The sequence below is a fragment of the Glycine max genome, chromosome 11 (assembly GCF_000004515.6).
Source record: "Glycine max cultivar Williams 82 chromosome 11, Glycine_max_v4.0, whole genome shotgun sequence".
Lineage (NCBI taxonomy): Eukaryota > Viridiplantae > Streptophyta > Magnoliopsida > Fabales > Fabaceae > Glycine > Glycine max.
In genome coordinates, this window is record NC_038247.2 from 6441535 (window position 1) to 6464646 (window position 23112).

Genomic DNA, 23112 nt, shown 5'->3' on the forward strand with positions numbered 1-23112 from the left:
TAAAAGAATCATTAATTTATAAATAATAAAAAATATGAATCTTGAGATTAAATAGATCTTTTTATTTTAATTTCTGATTTTTTTAAATATCTTTTTAATCCATCCCGTTCTTAAAGATGTATAGTACGGTCACATTAATCATGGAAAATAAGAAAATTAAGAAGAAGAAAAAAGTTTACTTTTAATGTAATATGTGAATATATTAGTTCCAAATGACCAAAAATTCGCATGAGTTGAATAATAATATTAACAAATATTTAAGGAGTAAGCAGATAAGTTTAAGAATCAATTTTGAATTTTCTTAGTTTAAAGACACTTTAAAACTTTCAACAACCAAAATGATATTTTATCCTTTTAATTTCTACAAATTACAGATATTCAGTTTTAATTTCATGAAACAATTTCAATTACTCTTCGTCTTCCATTATCATTTTTCATACTTATACGGTTTTACCATATGGAATGACATAGTAGTCTACTTATGTGACATGACAACTACATAGCTGTCACATAGCAGTAACATGGTAATTAAGTGTTGTTTGTGCTGTTTTAAAAAAATATTATTGTCTCAAGAAAATTATTAAATTTCGATTTTAATCCTCATTAAATATAAGAGATTCTAATCAGTTACACACTCGGTGTTGGTTACCTTTTACCATCCTCCAACTTGTTGAAGGTAACAAAACATGAAATACAGTCGTATTGTATTGCCTGCAATTTGATTACGGGAAAATAAGGAATTGATGCATTGAAGATTGGGTTTAAACTTTGTCTATATTTATATTACAAAACAAATTGAAATACTTACAAGCTAGTTACAACTGAATCAATGATCAACCAGATTGAGAAGAAAAAAAAATACAAGAACAAATTTCTTACAATTCTAACAGATGTATTAAGCACAAACACCTCCATTCTACTTCAAAACCAAGATTTGAAGCATATTAATTTTCACGATGAAAATCGTTATCATTTATTTATTATTTGCTATAAGCTCGACGGACAAATCTGCAAACCCTAGCAGATACTAGTAACCAAGATATTATCCCAATCTGCAATGATAAAAAGACAATGAAAAACAATTATAAATTCAAAAAAAATAAAATGGAATGCTACAGACAATTCCAAGAATTTACCAACTTATTCCTCAAGATTATTTATTTAGAACATCCACGATGAAAGTTGTTTAATTGATTACTTATAAAATAAATATTACTAATAAATTGTTTAATTCACAGATATTTTCTTTCTCTCTTCTATATCAAATGACAAACGAATTCAGCCAAAAGTATTTAACTTTTAAGTCAATTCTTATGTTACTTTCGTACAATACTCTCCCAGACGTTTAAATAAGTATTTATGTGATATGATAAACTCAAATAAGTAATTCTTAATAGGTCTTTCTAAATGTAATTCGAGTAATAATGAAGACAAAAGGTATATCATTTTAACCATCAAACTAATTTCTTTCAATTGTAATGGTAGCCAGACAAGGCCTCAAAAATGATGGCAACAATACGCAATAAGAGACCTAATTACCAAGGTAATGTACGAGCAATTACTTACCGCGATACTGTTATTTTGAACTCCTCTGGTCTTCCAAGATAACAAGCAACCTGCAAAGAGTATAAAATATGTTCAGAAGTCAAAGCAAAAGCTTATAATTTCTTATTTCTCTAATAACAAGGGGCAATTAGACATGCAATTTATCTGTTAGGCCTTCATTTGGAAAGAATAGAAATCCAAAAAATAAAAACAAATGGCTGGTTTTTGTAATGCATGATAAAAAATTTTGGCAAGTCTTGGTCAGACAAGTCACAGGGTTTTTTATGCATCCTAGTAAATTTAAAGTATATTATATATTCTTAATTGCATTACCAAATGGTTGCACAAGTTGCAGAGATATGCTAGCCACAGGAACACGCCAAAACCAGATAAGCAGCACTCCATATGTTAAATACTACATGGCACAACAAAAAAGAAAAAGTATCTTAATTATAAACCTCTACAAAGAAATTCTGTTAAAAGAAAAATAAAAGAAGTATGCCTGAAGATACCTTTAAGATGAGAAGCACTTTTGTATATGAAGCATTATCATCTTTGTGAGATGAATTTTGGTCTGCATAATAATTTAAACTATACTTTTAACAAACACGAGGGTAAGAAAAATAATTTTAATTAAACAACCAATAGAAAATAAAGGACATGAAAATGAAGATAAAAACTATATTCATGAAGGGGAAAATGTCATGGAGAAATATTGTTTGAATAATATTTTTAGCACAAACAATGTATAATTAAGAATGAGAATCAGGTTGCCTGAAACAGAGAAACTTATGCCACAACTTGTAAAAAACTTGCAACAAAAATGAAACTCACACTTTGAAAGTTCCCTCTCCTTGGCAACTGCCAGCCTTTTGAGTTTTGCTGCCTGTGCAAAGGTTGATGGCCTGAGAAGATAAAGACAGACACGCAGGCATAAATTTTGCAATCATATCTTACAGTCATGTTAGTTCTTTTTCTTCCTCCTGTCCACCTGGGTTTACCATTTGAATTCCTTTGCAGTTTTATATACCTGGCAAGGCCTTTGCTTCTTTGTTCTACTAGTCTAAACATTACCAAATATTTCTTATTAATTTCTTTTGTTTAAAACTGAAATTAACTTTGATGTTCTAGTGAATACTGATATGTCTCTTTGCAGATCACTTCAAATTTTCTCATTCCTGATACCCTTTTGTTAGCATGTAGTTTTACTGCCAAAAAACTGTATCACTTGTCATGTGGACTTAAGACAAAATTGTGGACTTACCCTTTAATTTCCAATTATCAACCACACACACACACGTAACATAGCAAAATGCCTTGACCAATGAAAAGGGGTTCCAAAAGAGGACCCCCTTTTCTTTTACCAGAGGGATTATTGGCTAAAGCATTACTTACTGCGACATTGAACTTGCCTCCTTCAAAAGTTGTTTTATTTCTGCACGCAACTGAATTTCTTTTTCACTATCGGATCCACTCTGTAGAAAAATCATACGGGTAAATGTTAACGTTACATGGTTTTCTTTTTCTTTTTTTCATTAATAAATATATGTTGAAAATTTCTTATTTGATAAAGGAATGAATTTAATTTCATTATCAATCCTTTGATTAGTTTGTCAAGAGAATTTTAGATTATCTCACATTTGAATCTATAAGCTTTATCGTGACAATATCGTGACAATGGGTAACATTCATTAATTTTGTTTCAATTAATTAATAATTAGAATGGAGAAAAAATGACGATACCTTCTTCTTAGCGTGATCTAGACAATAGTATGCAAATTTAAAAACAGCAACAATCAGAAATATGAGAGGAGCTGCTAACGACCTTTCACGTTCTTGGCTTATTTCGTCTTCCATAATTCACTTTCCTCCCCTCCCTGATTCAATGCACGTGTTTTGTGTTAGTTTCTTTTTTCTAATATCTGATTTACTTTACCGGGGGAAAAAATAGAAAATTTCTCCAACTTAGAATTAGAATTGTTATTTAAAACGAGTTTTAAAATAATTAGCTAATGAATATTAGTATCAGTAAAATTGATAAAATATCTTGAGTAAGAAAAAAAAATAGATATGAATCAACAAAAAAAGTTATACAGTTAATTGATTATAATTTTAAAAATAATTATTACAAAATTAATAATATTTTCATTCATGAAGTTGCATTTTAATTAGAATAGACGCAGAAACAGGAATGGCTTCCGGTGAGTAAACCCTAATCATACCAAAGCATTCTGTGGGAAAAACTAGTCTTATTATGAGAGTGTTGGAGTCCCTCAAACTCAATGCCTCTCTCAAGCTTCCTCTTCCTTTCTCACATATAAAAAGCATTCATTACTGCAAAATGGTTGGTTGGTTTTGAGGGTCGACGGTGGCACTGCCCCACTTGCTTCCCTCGACATTTCAACGTACATTTTCTTTAGCCCCACGCCATAAACATCCCATTTTTTAGTACTCAGGACCCATTATTTGGTAACTTTTATTTCTTAGTAAGAGTTTTTCGTGTAATAGTAAATTCTGTCCAGTATTTGTTACTACTCTGCCTGTTTGATTAAATGGTGTCTCATCTGATGGCATTGGCTTTGACTATGGCTGCCCTGAGTCTCTCAGATGGCCTAACGTTGGCAAGTATAAAGTCGATGTTGCTTCCTTCGAGTCACTAGCACTGCTCGAGTTACAGGTCTGCTCACGTTCTTTAATATGTTTTCTCTATGCGTTTTTTTTCTAAATTGAGTTGGAGTTTGGAATTGGATTATTACATTTCCAACTATATCACGATCCTTGCATGCATTTCAATTCATCTTCCAAATGTGGTATGAATATGATACTCTGCAACTGTTCCCCTGCATTTTATAGCTGCAATTTATTTTCTGAATGTAGATTTGCCATTGAGGATGTTGAAAGTATTATTTGTCATAGTCCTTGAGCTTTTATGATACTTTCAATGAATAGGTTAGAGAAGACACCGATCTCTTCATCATTGACGAAGTTGGTAAGATGGAGTTATTCAGTTCCTCATTCTTCCCTGCAGTTCTAAGAGTTTTTGGAGTCAAATATCCCAGTTTTGGCTTCCATTCCAGTTCCAAAGTTTGGCAGAGACATACCAGAAGGTAAATTTTTTTTCCATAGTTTCACATCGTAGGAACACATTTCCTTTACTTGATTCTTTGTATAAACAAGATAGGACTAAATCCTTGAGGATTTTGGAGAAACTCTCTTGCTGATTGCTTTGCTGAACTTGTTGTGAATGGCTAATGACTAATGTTGTCAATTTCTGCAGTAGCAAGGTTGCGGAATCATGCAGGGGCAACTTGTTTTACATTGAGCGTTAGTAACAGAGATGCTGTTAGAGAAAAGATACGCTCACAATTGGAAGATCTGCTGACAAAACACTAGTCATGTTTGTGGTCTGAACTCATACCTTATATAATAAATTATGATGGGGTAATACTATTTAGTGGGAAAAGAAGTGCAAATCTTAATTGAGCTTGAATAACCAAGGAATGGGAGACGGATTTTGTGTTGAGCTTGCTAGTAGTATACATGACTTATCTTCATGCATGATAGTCCTTTTGTAATGACATATCTGTATGTATCTGTATTATGGGCAATATCTTCCACTGGTATAAAGATTTCATTTAAACACAGTATCAATTCCAAAACTAAAATATTCAGACAGCATAGTCTATGCCGCTGTCAGTGTAAAACGAAGTGTGAGTTCAACATAATTGTGAACAAACTGACGTATAAAAATATTAAAAAGAATATATGTGCAATTTAAAAATAAAATAATCGTGACCTAAGTATAATAAATTAACTAATTGGGTTTTATCAACTTCGTCTATCCTGCTCAGTAGTTCGCAGCACTTGTTTGGCCAATGATGAAAATGATTTTGCTATATCTTGCATCTCTGTGGCACGAAGGTTGGTACCCTGCTAAGTTAAAAGATATGTAAACAAATAAGTTCTCTATTTATTTTTTCAATTCTTCTTGTGTACATTGGCATAGGATAGTGAAATTTGAACTGTTTTTTGTCAAGATACCTGCAATTTCCTTATGTTTTCATGCAGTTTGACTTGTGCCCGATTTGCCACGGCTGATTCCTGTAGCACCAGATTCATGATTGATTAATGTTTGCACTCATATTTCAGCATAAAAAAATGAAGGTTCCAATATACTGAATCTGTCTAATTATACAATGATCAAAATTACATCATTTACATGTATCGTGGTATCTTTTTTTTTGGTTAAATTAGTTTTTTCATCCTTTAATTTATATTTTAGATTCAATTTGGTCCTCTTGTTTCTTTTTTGTTCAATTTAATCCTTTAATTTTTTAAATCAATTCAATTTAGTCCTTTAATCTAAGTTGTAAGAAATCATATTTTGTAACGATTCAAAATTTAGTCCTTTAATCACAAAGTGTAAATTTCCTAAAAAAAATGAATTGGTTTAAAAAATTAGATGACCAAATTGAACCAAAAAAAAATTAAAGGACCAAATTGAATTTATTTTAAAAATTAAAGAACTAAATTGAAAAAAAAATAGAGGATCAAATTAAACTAAAAAAAATTAGAGGATCCAATTGAACCTAAATAATAAATTAGAGAACAAAAGAACTAATTCAAACAAAGGTATGATAGAAGAATTGTTTGAAAAGTTATCTCTTTTTGTACTGCCTCATTCAAAATTAACTAAAGACTATTTTGAAATTTGTACAACGTTTAGCATGCTAGAGTATAAAAGTGAAAGGAACGAATTAAATCAAGTGCTACTTTCTTCGCAGAAGAATAAAAAGAACACTGGCACAAAGTACAACCGATTAAAACCTCTAATGGGTAGGTAATAAATCGTAGATTAGAGATACTTGGTAATGATCAATCTCGATTGTCAAACTATGTTTGCATTAACAAATACACTTGACAACTCCAAAATAGAAATTAGCACTATGGCCTAGGCAACACCTTTCGCTTGTAAATAAGCACATAAAATGCCATGCTTGTGAATTGTTATGTGGTAGAAAAGTCAAGCATGATGAGAATGCATGTGATAGATATATTCATACATTGGAGGAAGAAGAAAACCCATATTTCTTCTTAATTTGATCAAGCGCACCATCTTTTTGATCCTGTTGCCCTTCCTTAACTGATGTTTTTTGGTTGTTTCCCTTCATCTCTTTCAATCTTCCTGTATATTGGATGCTCAATTAAATTAGATAGCAATTAGGAAAAGCTGTAATTATAATGCACCTGTAAATTCAACAGATCCAATTTTAGTTGACAGTTTCTTAGTTATAGAAAGGTAGTGTTCATAAAGAAAAATGGGAATACAAATTAGTATAGTAGAAAAGTAGCAAGATGGGAGACTACTACTCTATGAATAGTGTTTCCCTGAGACGAAGTCTTGCATTTTATGCTCCTCCCCTCAGTTTATCTTCTACTTTTGGTTAAAATATCCTCTACTTAAATTGGTATTCTTCCAAAAAAAGTATAAAACATATGCTAGAACTATATTAGCATATCTTACTTGACAGATTATAGCATATTGAGGTATTAATTTTTCACCTTTTCATTATGGATATAGGCCAAAGCATCGATATCTCATTAAGCATTATCTCTGTACTTTACGCAACAAAGTTTGTTCTAGCATGACCTATTTATTTTGCAACGAACCAAATGACAAGCGATCATGAGATTCTGACTTCTATAAATCCCCTAGAGTAGCTCATGTTTCATCCCATTCACAGTAGTTTAAGTGCTTATTTCTTAGGTCAAATGATGAAACATAAGGAAAATCAATTTGCATAAAATTTAACTCATTGTCACAACAAACCTTTCAGAGATTGAAATGTGCCAGCCAATTTCTTCTTATTAAGAGCTCCCAATATGCTTTGTTCTTTGCGTTTTTCTACATGATCCTCTAGGTCAATATCATCTATATGGGAGGAAAAGAGAACACCTCAAATTGGTTACCTCAAATTCAAGAATCCGTATGTTAGAAAATATACTATAGAAATCTCCTTAGGAAGCAAATTAATCTATCACTGTAATTTAGTCCTGTTTATATAACATATGTGCTTTCTGACTAGCAGAGTCAAGGTCACCAATAAAAACAGACAAAATGAATTCATTGACACAAATGACAAATTTCATCTTTCTTGGCCAAAAGTTTTAAGCAAATGTTCAGTTGGCAGTAGCAGTGTAGCACATGTCTGAGGCATTGTTTTACCTATGTTTAATTCAAGCTGATTTTCATCCATTGTTGGCTTATCAACATTATCATTACATGCAAAGTTTGCATTTGAGAATATTGCTGAGAGTTCCCGTATACTTTCTTTGGGATCTTTCTTTTCCAAGAGGGGTGCATGCTTTTCTTTACTGCTAGTAAAATCTTTGATAACAGAGCTGAATATACCCTGGAATGCCAGAACACAGTACCGAATACCTTCAGTCATAAGCATAGTGGATATAGTTGTATAAGTTATTAAAATGTTACTGTTTACCCTTTTCTTTTCCTTATGGATGACAGGGCCAGGAACAAGCTCTTCTTGTGATGGCATCCTTTCCTTCCTGTAGATGCAGCTAACAGAGTCCAAAAGCCTAAAACAAAATCAAGTATTATGTACAATGAGACTAACATTTTACCAGTTTTAAACAAAAATAGTATAGAAGATAAAAGGTTGTAAATTGTAAATATCTCTCCCTGTGGGAAATATTTTCCTACAGCCAGGCAGAAATTTTTTATGTGGTAAAGATTGATACAAGATTCCCTATACCATTCTCTAGGCTTATATACCTGAAAATATTCCTCTGGGCCAACAATGAGACCACAAAAATTTCCTGGTCACCATTCACCTGTACACCGACATTGAGTTAATTTGATGTCATAAATTTATTTCAAACATTGTACAAGTGAAAGATGCAGTCATACCAAAACAAGATCTCCTTTGGATGAACAACATATCTGGCTATCAGAAAATGACTTCAATTTTGGAGGTGAATAAGTGAAACCTCTAACTGAAGTCTCCACTATTAGAGTTAACTCTGGGAAAGACCTAACATTGTTACATATGTATTGTTAAATCATTAAATGAAAAAAAGAATGTTTCATAAAGTTGACACGATGGGACACTAGTAAGAAGGCTCAAGAATACTTGATTCAAGATTCAGCATAAAACGTGCTGAAATCCATAAAGCCAAAAGCACTAAGTGGGGGAATAAGGATTGGCTATAGCATTTTTCTTATCAAAAAAGTAAACCTCAAAATGGGGATTGAATTGTAACACCGGTTGGTAAATCTTTTCCCATGTTATATACTCATTAATTCTTCTTCTAAAAAGCATGTACGGACTTAAGAAAAAATCACCACCTTAATTCTACTTTTCCACTGGCGAAAAGGAGTATAAGACGAATATCAGAGAGGCTGTTAATTGTTGATGCCCAGCAACAGGAAGAGGAATGAAACTTCTTTTTGTAAAGCACCTTTTTAACACCCTGAAACATATGAGAATGAGTAACCGCGAGCATCAGCTAATATTCTAGTCATTCATGACTCACGAGTAAGGACAGAAGTAAAGAACACATTACCTGTACAGCATGTGCAAAAGAATAGACATACAAAGCCTTCTCAGAACACAGCAGAATGTACAACTGCTTTGCTGTTGCATCTTCAATATGAATCCCTTCTTTCAACTCTAAGCCATCTTTTGTAACTGATCCTGCGGTTTGTTCTCCTTGTCCATCTGTATAACATAATATAAAGTCTAACACTTTTCAATCAGATCCTTCACTGCTATAAAAAAATAGCATTGGAATTTGAATTCTAAACATAATAAGCATTTAGATCATTGCTAGCTTAATGTATTTCGGAAACTGGCTATTGTTTCTACTATGCAAACTCTTACCCAACACCTGCATAAATATAGCTTTAGAGGGCTTCTTAGGATGAATAGTTCCAATGCTCAATGTGTTTCCAGTTTCACCATCTAGTGTTAGAACAGACGAGTCCTTTGTTCCAACTGCTAAAATGTTTTTCTCAAAACCATGCAAACTGCAGGTTTTGAACTGCAGGGAGATGATACCGGTGGAAATTTCACTTGCAATATGTTTCCGATATAACAAAGATGGTCCATCTATGTTGATAACTGAAACCTGTAACAAAATGGTACATTATCAAATTAGCACCAACTATGCACTCAAATCAAAAGGGCCTAAAAAAAAGAAATTATCTGATAATATTCAAGCAACAATATGATTAGTAATTATCACCCAAATATATGATCAGCATCAGAGATAGAATGGAAATCCTGGGCTTCCCAAGTATTAAATAAATCCACCAGCTAGTTGCTTAAATCTGTTAATGTGTTCAATGGATCCTTGGTGACTCGATGGATATTAAAGTTATAAGTTAGTTTAGTCACACATTAATCGATGCATCCCAAATAATTAAAGGTGTGCTTGAATCACTGTTTCGTCGTGTTGAACATCAATCCATTGTGAGAGGAGGATTGACATTGAACATGCATTGAAAAGTGGGATTTGGCTAAAACAAGCTCTAAACTTGCACATTAAACTTTTTCTGTGCAACAGTGTGCTAACAACACATTTCCAAATTTAAAAACAAAGAAAAAGCTAGAAAAAATATCTCACATTTCCTTGGTCAGAACCAACAGCAAGATGCCTTGAGCTGTGATCTATGTTCATACAAATTACAGTACCACTAGTCTTTATAAGTTTCATACTGTGGATTACGTGATCGGTCCCTTTCTTTGTACCTCCTGCAAAAGAGGAATGAAAATATGAAAATCACTACCAACTAAAATGTGAAGTCTGATGCTTGTTTAATAACTAAGGAACTAGCAGTAAACACAGTAACACGCTACACAATACCTGTAAGGGACATGAAGCTATTCGAGGCATATGGTTCAGGTTTGAATCTATAGATACGAACCTGCAGATCATGTTTATATCATACATACTATAAAATAAGCATGGGTGATTAGAATAGAAAAAGGAAAATATCACATTTCACAAAATTCATAATTGAATGGAACTCACCATTCCACTTTGGTCACCAGAAAAAAGGAGTGGAGAGTTGCTATCAAAATATAATTCCGTCAAGGGTATACCACTTAAAGAAAAATCATTTTCACTCTGCATTAAGATGAAGGAAAGAAATAAATATGTTTCCTACAGTTGTTAAATACATAAGAAAGAAAATAACTGCCTTCAATGCTCCTAGAAATGAACTTAAAAACTGATAATGGCTTAAGACTACAACATATTGGAGTATTCAAAAAGTCGAATACTATCTTGCTTTATGTAGGTACTTCTAAGCATATTTATAAATATTCTTATCAATCTATTACTATTTTCAATACGACTTCAATAAATCAGATTGCTTTGGTTAGCTAGTACAATCAAGATTATTTCATCATCTAGGCATATGAGTTGACTAGTATGCTTACACGTGAAAGCAGATTCCTTTCTGAAACTGAAAATATACTCTTACTGGAATATAATATTGTTAATGTTTGGGCACAAAGCAATATTGTCTTACCGCTCGAAGTAATAAAGCTAATATTTGACACAAGCTAATAGCTTCGGATAAAATTATTACCTGTTGCTTTAATTGCAAAATTGGGGTGAAAAAGGGACATGTTGCATCCCAAAAATTTATGGCTCCATTGCTGTGTCCAGTTATGTACATGTTTCTAATGTTTGAAAATCCAGTGAAATTGGAAGAACTGAAGTTAATCCCATCTTTGAGATTTGTTTCAATGGGAACAAGTGGTGGATAATTCTTTACCAGCTGATTGTAATACTGTAACCAAAAAGGGAAAAAATATAAATTCAATAGAATTATATAGAAGAATTAGATTGTCAAAATAATAAAAGTGGTACAGTAAAAGAACAGTTTCACAATTCCATCACCTCATCTTCAGAACTAAAAAAATTGGAATTGTTGGAGATGAATTTTGCTGTTGTGATGTTTGAATCTGCCAGTGGTAACTTCACAACCACTTCCTTTGGCAGTGAAGGACTGGACTTAGACTGGCTTTGCAGTAGATACCTTTCAATCAAATTATCATCATATAGATATACGTGGCCTGATTTCCCAAGCAAAATGAAATAATTTTGTCTATGCTTGCTTGAGGTTGATATGATCTCCATGTCAATACAACCTTCTGGCAAATGAAGCCCCATCTTAATTGTGCGAGATTCTGTATGCTCATTCAACAACACTACCTGCTTCATATAATACAAATTGGTAGTAGTTATTTAAATTTCCAAATTAAACCTAGTTCAAGTTCATTGAACCAATTCAGTACAAAGTAAACCATCCAAAAATCTCAAATTCATTTAAGTTGTAAATTTGCAATAGGTCATAGGTGAACTTGAATTCAGGCTTTCTTTCCCCGAAAAAGAAAAACTATCAAAGAAAAATATAGATACAGAAATATTCAACCAAGAACAAGTCAGCATATATCTTTTTTAATGATTTAAGCAAAGTATTCAAATACCTGCAACAAGTTTGAAGGGGCATAATCAGAACCTCCCATAACATATAGTCGACTAGCCTTTCCTTCAGCATAAATCCATTTTACTGATCCTATAGAAGTTTTGTCTGATTTATATCCTAAATTAAATTTGAACATAGGAGTGTTTTGACTATTATAATCAGTTGCTAAACTATTTCCTGTGTTTAGAGAAGGGATGCTCCAAATGAAGAGCTCTCCATTGTTGTACCCTACAACCACCTTACTTCCAAAAGGACACACCCAACAAGCAGAAGACACCTTCCTTGTTTCATTATATCTTGTCTGCAATATTTTCCCACCAGTTCTGAAAATTGATCTGATTTCTCGAATATCCCATAATATTATTTGGCCATTTCTAAAGATTATGAGAACTCTGCATTGAACACATAAGAAAACATAAGTTTGAAATTTTTCACATAAAAAAATTGATCAAGTAAAAGGAAATTAATTATATAGAAATGTGCTAATGGAAGGCTGGTTTTGTGCATATCACCTCTGACTCTCGGCTGCTGGTTGAGGCAGTACGTGTGTCACCACTGTATCGTCAGATTCTTCAGTTGAATTTCCTGAAGAAATTGATAAGATACTTATAATGACAAGAAGCTATATCTTGTAAGGTGTAGTCATTTAATTATTGTTCTAATCAAACTGCTGGTTTAGAAAATCTCACCATAAGAAGCTGAAAGGGGTATGGTGTATTTCATACGTACCACATGCCATGGTTCTTGATCAAGCATCAAAACTGAAATATTGCCATTAGAAAATCCAATATACCTGCCAATGCACATACATGCTCATAACTTTAGGTGTTTCTTCAAAATTTCTTGATAGCTTATTTCGAAGCAAACTGAAAAACTTACATAAAGAGGCTATGTTTAATGACTGAGAAACAAGTGATTTCTTCCTTAACAATGTACACATCAGACAACAGTTTCTTGTCTATGTCCCAAACCTAAAAGTGAAATATCTTTAAGGTAATGAATTTTCTGAATAACCTGTGCTTGAACATGATTTGAATAAAATATTGACATGGTGAATCTTAATAGTGGAACACTACCTATACTACCTAGTAATGAAATGCAGAGGCAACCTGAAATATAAAAAATATAAGCAAGTCCATAGACACACTTGCCTCAATATGGTTATTGAAAGTGACATTTATAAGGATGCCTTGGTTCTGAATGAACTGCATACATATATTAAGCACATAGTATTGTTAATTTAATAGAAAACTAACATCTTTCACGACATCAAGGATGAGCAAAATTGGTTAGGAAAAAAGAAAGAAAATATAACCAGTAAAAACTTGCTAGGCACAGGCTCTTTAGATTCAAGTAGGACTTGGGCATTATCCTCTCCAAATAGTTTAATCCGTCCATCCCTTAAAAAAAATCTCAACAAAATCAGTTTCAAGCATAAATTCAAGAAAATACTTAAGTTGTAACATTTTTTTTCTGTGAATTAGATGTCAGAAAGGATAGTGTACATCGCAAAATTGACAAAGGATGAACATACTTGGTAGATAGGGCCAGTATCTTCTGAATATTGTCATAGGCAAACTTGGCACCACCAGATGGTACCCCTTGATGAAATACCAAACGTGGATCTACATCACTACCTTTTAACCCATCCAATGAATTTCCAAGAGGCTGCAACGCAAATTTACAACTGGGATTTTTAGTTTTCTAGTTGCAAGTCATACTCATAGATGAAGTTCACCGATTTTTCTTTCTGCATGTCTTTGTTGGTACAAATTTGTTTGACTAATATTTATATTAACATCTATGATAGTTTGGGCTTAGAAATGTAAAATTAAAATTAATCACGTAAGTGAATTTTATGTGAACGCGCAAGAAAAAAAAATGGTGCGTCTTTGGTTCTTAGATAAGTTTGAACTTTATGAAAATTTTATTTAGATTAGAGAAATTTTTTTATTCGTTTTACCAAAGAGCTTTGCAGAGGGATCTTACAACTGTTGTAAGAATTATTGTATAAATAACATTTCCCATAAAGTAATATGAAAGATTCAAAATGAAATTATTTCGTAAAAATCAATGAGCAAGCATTAAATTAGCTCAGGCAAAACTTGCTTTGCATGTTCCCACATGCGCAGTGCCACACTGCCACGATTGTTCTGAGGTTCCCTCTACCCTCGGGCCATGGATTCTTGCAGGCTACCCTAAACGAGCATAACGGTCTGCAACATTGTATCATTTGTATGGGTTCACAGAAACACCTTTGTCATTAAAATTGAACCAATTAAAAAGCTAATTATTATTTAGAACGAACTTATGATTATTTATTGAAATTATTATCCCTTTCATGGTTTGGCCTACGCTAAAGTGATACTTTTTCCTTAAAACCATTAAGTGTCTGAATCACATTATTACCTACAGACATACCCTTAAACTGCCTATCGATGAAAAAGAAATTGACTTCGCTATAATTGAAATTGGTAAAATTCTTTGTTTGAAAAAAAAAAAGAATATTCCATTTCAAGCAACATTTTGTCTTGGGTTGGTAAACAGGACAATATCGTAAACTATCTATACTTGCAAAATTGTATTAATGAAAAGATTCGATGAATGATGCGCAATAAAAAGATACAGATTATTATTGAAAACCAGAAGTGTAATAGCATTCGGAATTAAAAGGAAAATATCAACAAGACAAAAAGAAAACTTAAAAATGATAACCATATATATACGTTATAACATGAATACATGTATGAAATTAGCAAAAGGAATTTGAGTCACAATAAGATATAAAAAAATATGCACTATTAACGTAAAGTGTTCTTACAGTGCCATCTAATTATAAATGAATTGTGGTGTGATAAATTTGCTGATATTAATTATAGTTATCTTAAAAATCGTATAAAATGTGATTTCTAATTTCTAATTACAGTATAAAAACTTTTATACTAATAGTGCATGTTAACTCAAAAAATAATCCAAATACGTTCATGATATCCATTTATTTCCATTTCTGTCATATTCTTTCCCTTAAAAAAAAAAAAGCATAGCAACTATGAAGTAAAACATACCGATTGTGAATTTCAATCATTCTCGAAATGTAAAATCAAATGTATCTAAAATCATGTTTGGTTCCTCATTTGAAATCTTAATCTGTACAATTGGACAAAACTTTGATTCTTATCATCATTTTGTTCAAGCGACTGTTCCGATCATTTTAAATGAGAAACCAATCCATAAGAAAAGTAGGAAAACAAAGGTCTCATCGGAAACTAAAAAAATAAAAGTGATGATCGCATGGGAGGATGCAAAGTAGTATATAGAAATAGAGTTACCATCTTTATGGATGCTTTCTCCACGAGCTTCTTTATGAACATGATTAATTGAAGGATCGGAAGTGAGAGTAGAACGGATGAAGAAAAGAGAAGAGAGAAAGTGAGTGAGTGATGTCAAATGTGCTTTGTGATAACCGAAAACAGAGAGAGTTGTTGTTGTTGTTGTTGTTCAGTGCTTGAGCAGTTTGTTTATTCCACTTTCTCTTTCTCTTATAGGATATTGGACGAAACCAAAAAAACTTACCACAAGACAATAAATTCTCGTACGACAGAATAACCAACGGTTAGGATCTTACTGTGATTGATATAGGAAAATATTTGACTTGGTCCCTCTAACCCTTTCCATCAAACAAAAGCCAAAGAGACTCCAAATAAACAAATGTTTGCGAGCAGCACGGTTAAAACTAGGGAACAAAGAATAATGTTGTTCGGAAAGGTTACCGTTTTCCTCAGACATGTTTTCCTAACACGTGGCAGAAGATGATTTCTATGTGGGTCCTGGGTATTATTTAAAAGGTACGTGGCACCACTCAAACGAGTTTGCTTCTTCTCTTTTGCATTTTCATTTTTTCTATGTTTGAAAGGAAATGAATAATTCGTCCTATTACACGACGGGCCACGTCACATGCCTAATTCTAACTTACTGAAATGCCAACAAATAAAAACCTTTTTGTCTATTCTTATCTATTATTTATTATTATTGCTAAACTATTACGATGTTAGTTTTGTTGCTGAATATAAAAGCATATTAGATATGTTATATCCTTAATCACACGTCACGTATTGAAATTTAAGTTATTCCACTTTAAGTGAAACACTTTTGCAAGAAATCTCAATTACTTTATTAGTAGTAATTAGTAAAAAAATTGAAAGAAATATTATCGGTGGGCAACAGTCAATACCACGATGACGTCATGGCCAAAAAGAAAATCCTATTGAAATGTCTTCTGCTTACAGTTTGTGGATAATGAATACATTAGGATTTCCTTAATCGATGTTTTTAGAACATTAGTTAAAAAATTAAAAAAATAAAATATTTATTCTGAAAATGATAAGAGAACATAATTATAAATAAAATAAGTTTGTGCTTTCTAATAAAAAAAATCTTTTAATTTCTTAATTAATATCTTCAAACACTAATTAACATTTATTAATGGATTATTATACATATTAGAAGCAGTGCACCTTCCCACCAACCCTGCTGAGATAGGAAGGGGATTTTGATATTAAATAGAAATTAAAACATGTCCATAATAAGGTGGCAGCAGATCATATCTGCCATCTAATAAAAACAAGACAAACGTTTCCTCCCCTCAAAAAAAATAAAAGAAAAGATAAACGGTTTCGGCTATGTGCATAGGTGTCATATCACATTTGTACACACCAATTAAGTCCTATGATTTAGTGTAATTGATCTCATCCAATGGAATATAGCTTTTGTTATTTGTTGTATACATAGTGAATTAGCGATAGGATATTAGGATGTACTCACTGAGTGTGTAAGAATTAAAAAAATACATCGGGCATAGGCGATTATTTTTTTAATAAAAAAAGTTATATGTGAATATGATATAATTGATGGATAATTGTTTTTTAAGTATATAGTCAATGATTTGATCTCTAGGCTTATATATATGAAAAAATATATTTAAATTGAGAGAGATTAATTTCTTAAATTAATCTCTCTAACTCGAAGAATTAGTCTCCAACTATGGATTAGAGAATATTTTTTTAAAAAGAAACTAGAGAATACCTGACACTTAAAAATAAATGGGGGTGTATGGTTCTAGTATCATCCTTGGGCTCCAATTCCAACAACAAAGAATGATCAAACTCTATTTTGGTGTAAAAAGAATGGGCTTGGTAACAAAAAGCTGAAACCGGCAAAAAGCCCAATTAATTATACTTATAGTAGTTGGGCATAGAGGCCAAGTTTATACAAGTCAAATTGGACAAAATTTGGCAAAGTGAAATTAGAAGCAAGCAGCATAATAATGAAGGAATATTGATGGACCTACAAATGGGCCAGGGGAAGCACCCAAAGCAGCACTGATAACAATTAGCAACTGCAGGTATGTTCATTGGAAAGACCCCAAAACATAAGAAAAAGGGTATGCCCCAGTTAAGAGGAAAAAGTAGAGTGGAGCTGTTATGGAACCACGTGGGAGTGGTTAAAGTTGGCTATATAGAATAAATCCTATGGTCCCCAATTGAAAGCCAAATAATGATTCATGGTGATGGACTCATCACAACTTTATTTAGGGTTCTCACTCTCATGCACATGAGCGACGCTCTCAACATAATTACGATAAAAAGAGACCCTTTACAACCTAGGTCCTATTGGCGCCATTATCCTCTCTGAGTTGTAACAAATTGGGCTCCCTTTTCTTTTGCCTTTTTCATGGGGAATCCCTCCCATGGAACCATGTTCCTCCCTTTAGCATCTAAGCTTTATTTTAACATAGAATTTACCCATTTTTTTGCCACATGTGGCCCTTGCCCATCGAGCTTTTTTCCTTGAAAATATTTTTGCTTTCGCAATTAAACTATTTTTTTAGGAAAATAAAATAAAATTAAAAATTGTTAACTTAACTTCCTCTTCCTCTATTTCTAATTATCCAAAGTCTTTTGCTTATCCATGCAAACTTGTAGTGGGACATTATCTCTCGTGCAATAGTTTTTTTTGGGGGAATAAAACTGAAGTTCGGTATTGTAAGTATTTTTAGAACTTTTTTTAATTAAACTTAGAGTTTAACTTTGATAAAGTGTTCAATTTTTAATGTTGGCCTTTATTGTGAGTTACTAAAGTGAAACTCTAGTTTGAGTTTAAAAACACTAAAAAAAACATTTAAGGTGCTACTCTTAAGTTTTATACAAAAAAAAAAAAAGAATAGATTTTGGCATAAATACAAAACAATACTAAGTTTATAAATTTTAAATAGACAAAAAGTAGTTAATCCATCTAACTGTGAAACCATAAGTATATATTAATAAAACATAGGTAGATAGAAAAATGGATAATTCATTTACTATTAAATAAGTGTAGTAAATTTCATAACGTGTACGTCTTCTGTAAGCTTCCATCTGAATAGAGTGTATTAAATACAAATGTTTAATTCCTTATCATGCGCCGCTTGTTAATGAAGTTGCAGAAGTAATAATTGAGATACCTCCTCTTGATTTCTTCATCTGTCATATTCAAGTGATATATATAAGCATATTTTGACTCTAGGATATTATATCTAATATTGATAGTGTTTGTACACATTTTTATTACATTATTTTATATATTATTTCTTTTTAATAATGAAATTTAAAAATATGGCTTAGCACTTTTATTCTTAAAAAAATGTAAAAAATAAAATAAAGTGTTGTTTTTTGCTGAGTAATAGACTAATACTATTATTCTAATATATACAATGATAGCCTAACCTAATGAAATTCTAATACTTTATATTCCATACAACAAAAAAAGGCTTTGTATATGGCCCCCCTTGTGACTTGGGAGAACAAGGAGTGGTAGCCAACTTTTTAGGCTTCGACTTTGTCTGAAAAGATCTCTTAGCACGTTAAAAACGACATAAAGTTGTCTTTCTATTATTTATTAATAATTAGCAAAATAAAATAATACTATCATTTAAAAATATTTATTCATTACAATTTATATATTTTAAAAGGTACATAAATCAATTCATGCATCACACTCCAAAAAAAAATCTAAACCGTTGAAATTCGGGAAAGTATATAAACCCTCATTTACGTAATGTATATTCAACTTCTAAAAACGTGTATGCATTTTCTTTAATTATTTTTTTGCTGATTATTTTCTTTAATTATTAAGCGTGTATATCTGCATGTGGAGGGATTTTTCTTTTTTTAATTTGAACAATGCATGTGGAGGGATTATGCACATAATTTACGCGGAAGGTATTAGGTGATTTTTTTTTTTTGGTAACAAATTTGTGTGTAATTTTCATTTTATTCTTTTCAATTAACTATAAGCCATGTTTACTTTTATCTCAAAGATTTCGAGCAAATCCATCCTTCTACTTCCAAAAAGCATGTGGTTTGTTCCTTTTCCTTTTATTTCTAAATTAAATAAAATAGCAAGTTTAGTCATTTCAGTTTATTTCTATGTTGAGAAAATGACAAGTAATATGAGTAATCACATCAGAGAAGGAATTAATTTTTTATACCTTTTGATGGAATTTCCGTTTGCCATGAACTGCAACTTAAACAAATAGAAGTTGAAACTGAGAAGAAACAAATGCAGAGGAAAAACATTGCTGTAAATTTTTAGTGAACAATTATATTATTTGGATTAATAAAATTACGCAGATGATTAAGGAAGTAAAAAAGAAACAAAAATTATTGACATGCAAAAAAATACATTCTCCAATGATTTTAAAATGCATTTTGATATGATTTCTTGTAAAAAGATTTTTTTTTTTTTAATTTCTTAATCAATAGTGCCCTTGGCCATACCCATAAAATTTAAGCAAAATTGGAGGGTACATGTTTAAGTTAAAGTAGTTTTGACTCTTTACTTTAGGTAAATCCATAAACGAACAGTAAGATGAGTTAAGATCCAAAAATAGTAATATGGTTAATAAGTGACTTTCATTCCAGATGGGATATAAGAGTTGTTTAAGGGAAAACAACTAAACTTTGAGTTTTAGCCTTACTATCAATTATTATTAGCTTTTTAAAAGTAAAAAAGATCACAAATATTTACTAAAAGATTTCACATATCATTTCAGTTTAAAAAAAAAAAATCTCAATCTTTAATTTAGGTCTCACTTTTTCAACCTTAATGGGATAGTGAGGGATTAGAGACGGAAGGGGATAAGAAAAAATGAAGGGGAAAATAGTGTTCCTAAAATGTTACTACTACTTCAAATTTAACTTGTTCACCATTAATGTCCATGTCAATGGATAGATATAGTAAAAAGAATGTTTTAGTTAGCGTGATGATGCATATTCCAGTATTAATTGAAATCTCAAATTTACTAAAGACTTACTGTATATTGATAATTTTGATGATGCATTTATGATATCGTTGTTGTTATTAATGCCTTAAATTTATCGACTACTAGTATTGGAGTATCTCAGAGTCAAAGCAATGCAAAGATCTAATTCATGGCATAGTCAATTGATCAATGTATTTGTGATATTTCTAGGTTTTTTGACGCTTAATTAAATCATTGGAAGCTGTATCAAAGTTATTACCAATAAATTACCAAAAAAAAAAGTTACTATTACAAATAACTAAATCATCCATTAAATAACCTAAACACTACGCATGTTACTAGTACACCTCTGTGAAACAGATAGTACTATATTTTGAATATTTATTTTTTCAAATTATAATGGATAGATTGAAAACAATCCATTAACTCAATTATGGTGCTTTAAAACTTCATTAAAAAATTTAATGCCCATTACTCAATTAATGAAATCCAGAAAATCTATTAACATTCTTTTACGGATAAATATTCAATCCGTCCATAAAAGTATTTTTAAAAAAAAAATTAAAATAATTTCTCTCATTTATTCACATAAATATTTTTTAAAAATAATTATTTATAAATTTTTAAAATTCACTTTAAAGAAATGATTATTTGTTTTATTGATATTTTAAGATAATTTCAAAAGTCTTTACAAAAAAAGATAGTTCAAAAAACAAATAGTTATTTTCAAATTTTAAACTATTTAATTTAAGTAAGTCATAAAATTAATATATAAGAACCTACCTAATAAATTAAAAAAATGTTCAATTGATTTTGATCCATAAAATGTTAATTAGATGATGCATTGGATTTGAGAATTAAATAGATGGATTATCTTTCATCTATTTGATTATATAATTCATTCAATCTAATTTAAGTGTCTTTTTTTTAAAACAACTTAATGAATTGGATTGAGTGTTACATAAAATGGTCTAAATGAATCAAGGGAGCATTACATATATGAAGTAATTAACAAATTATTATTCCTTAATTAACAATTCTTCAGTTTCAGTCCATTGCAAGTTGTGGCGGAGCTATTCAGGAGCGGGGGAGTCACAGTCCCCCAATTTTATTTAATTTTTTCCAAACTTGTATAGGTATAGGTAATTGGCCCCTCATGAATGATATATTTTAACATGTGGTTTTAAAAAAACGAATGGGACTTTCTTAAGGATTGGTATTGTTTTTGAGAGACAACAACTTAAACTTGAAAGGCAAAACACAGTAAAAATAGTTTTATATAATTTATAAAGACAAATCCTCATTCTTAATCAATTATGGAAATTAAAATAAATAATGTGGAGAATCTTTGAGGTTATTATGTCACCCATTTTAAAGGGTTTTAAATAGAAAAGGATTGGATTTAACTTTAATAAATTTTTCTTTTGGTTTTATTTATCATACTTGTGCAGAAGTAACAGAACTTCTCATATCATATTATTATTTTAGGATTTAGTTACTCATTTAATCATTGTAACTACACAAATTTTACTTTAACTTATATACTTAAAGATTATGTATTTTGAAGTTGTAATTGTTACACATTATTATTTTATATCATTGTTTAATTGTCTCTTATTTTAATTAGTTGAAATAACTTTTATCTATTGAATTAATTTAATATGTGTTGATTTTTTTTATCACTTTCTTATTTTTTTATTAACAAGTATTAATTATTAATTGTTAGTTTTTTTATGAGTGAGGGAATTGAACCCAATCTTTTTGTCTCTTCCTTATTCTTTTATTACCCATCAACCTTATAACTTCTAAATCACTTTCTTATTGTTTTGTATTTTGAGTTATAGAATTACGTTTTCACCCAATTTTTTATATACAATTATGTTATTTTAATTTTTTTAATATATGAATATTTTTTATTATTTTGTCCTCCCAAAAATTATGTTCAAGCTCCGCTAGTGATTGCAAAAATGTACTTTTCATTTATGTTTAAAGCAAAAGTTTCAGTCCATGTGATTGAAGTATGGCTCGAACAATTGAACAAATGATGCCAAAACTTTTTTACAACAATAATAACATAATGCGTGTTACCTTCTGACCATCTCAAGATTCAATAGTTTGAAACCTATTGACAGCATTAACAGTATTATTAACGCAATCATGTCATTTTCGTAGTAAAAAAAGTAAGAAAGAAAAGTCTCAACTTGAGATTCGTCATACAAATTTCCCAAGGAAATGAAGCATGCAGAAGAAAAGGGTCACACTTGCACATGCAGGACGGAGGTTCGAAGAAAATGATGGAAATATTGAAACAAACAAAAAATCATAGGTAAAAATTATACAATACTATTATTCTATTAATTTAAGGTGTAAAATCATTGTTATAATTTATGTGCGGAGAATTCGGAGTAGAGTGGAGATGAGAAAATGCGCGTGATAGTGAGAAAAGAAAAGGACAAATAAATGAATCCTAAATACAGAGAGAATGAAATTGGTAAAGTGGTTTGGTTTGGTTTTCTCTGCAAAAAGCCTCTCTATCTCTGTCATCTCTGAGCTGTTCTGTTACTTGCGTTGCGTGCACTAACTAATCGCATCAATAATTAATTTGTACTATGTCAGTTAATCTATTGTTGTTTAATGTCAATATTCATTCTGTCCTTTCACGTACTAATGCAACTCTTTTTTCTTTCTTTCTTTTTCTTACGTGCATGCGTCTTATAAATACGTTAAAAATAAAACAAATATATTTCAT

The 23112-nt window shown here is 31.0% G+C and overlaps 2 protein-coding genes and 1 pseudogene across 7 annotated transcripts; 1 reads left to right on the forward strand and 2 right to left on the reverse strand.

Annotated features, from left to right (window-relative positions):
* Positions 1–724: 724 nt before the first annotated feature.
* On the reverse strand, positions 725–3962 carry LOC100778654 (protein GET1). Its single transcript, XM_003538862.4, has 7 exons — positions 3289–3962; positions 2941–3020; positions 2380–2450; positions 2058–2119; positions 1879–1960; positions 1567–1616; positions 725–1052 (listed from the first exon to the last, which is right to left on the reverse strand). Exons 1-7 carry the CDS (start codon positions 3400–3402, stop codon positions 981–983), a joined length of 531 nt encoding a protein of 176 aa, XP_003538910.1. The 5' UTR covers positions 3403–3962; the 3' UTR covers positions 725–980.
* On the forward strand, positions 3431–5185 carry LOC100779191 (nucleoside-triphosphatase THEP1-like; annotated as a pseudogene).
* LOC100782049 (uncharacterized) lies at positions 5158–15727 on the reverse strand. 6 transcript variants are annotated; one of them, XM_014763903.3, is made up of 24 exons: positions 15394–15727; positions 13599–13732; positions 13380–13464; positions 13216–13269; positions 12944–13035; positions 12754–12857; positions 12577–12649; positions 12066–12456; positions 11476–11790; positions 11162–11365; positions 10600–10695; positions 10432–10492; positions 10192–10319; positions 9447–9693; positions 9130–9305; positions 8912–9036; positions 8474–8597; positions 8339–8397; positions 8046–8142; positions 7772–7958; positions 7376–7477; positions 6609–6730; positions 5587–5646; positions 5158–5478 (listed from the first exon to the last, which is right to left on the reverse strand). In XM_014763903.3, exons 1-24 carry the CDS (start codon positions 15433–15435, stop codon positions 5374–5376), a joined length of 3183 nt encoding a protein of 1060 aa, XP_014619389.1. In that variant the 5' UTR covers positions 15436–15727; the 3' UTR covers positions 5158–5373. The 6 variants fall into 6 exon arrangements, with proteins under 6 accessions (XP_014619389.1, XP_014619390.1, XP_006590749.1 ...); XM_014763904.3 differs by having other exon boundaries at positions 5158–5475; positions 15394–15726; XM_006590686.4 differs by having other exon boundaries at positions 9130–9284; positions 15394–15724.
* Positions 15728–23112: the final 7385 nt, after the last annotated feature.

Excerpts from the sequence above, each read along its gene's own strand:
- LOC100778654 (XM_003538862.4), bottom strand. The coding sequence starts at position 3,402 with ATGGAAGACGAAATAAGCCAAGAACGTGAAAGGTCGTTAGCAGCTCCT. Across the intron at positions 1,617-1,878 it reads GCAACTTGTGCAACCATTTG|GTTGCTTGTTATCTTGGAAG; the intron begins GTAATGCAATTA and ends TACTCTTTGCAG. Across the intron at positions 1,053-1,566 it reads TTCAAAATAACAGTATCGCG|ATTGGGATAATATCTTGGTT; the intron begins GTAAGTAATTGC and ends TTATCATTGCAG.
- LOC100782049 (XM_014763903.3), bottom strand. The coding sequence starts at position 15,435 with ATGTTCATAAAGAAGCTCGTGGAGAAAGCATCCATAAAGATG. Across the intron at positions 13,733-15,393 it reads AGAAAGCATCCATAAAGATG|CCTCTTGGAAATTCATTGGA; the intron begins GTAACTCTATTT and ends TTTGCGTTGCAG. Across the intron at positions 5,479-5,586 it reads AAAACATAAGGAAATTGCAG|CAGGGTACCAACCTTCGTGC; the intron begins GTATCTTGACAA and ends CTTTTAACTTAG.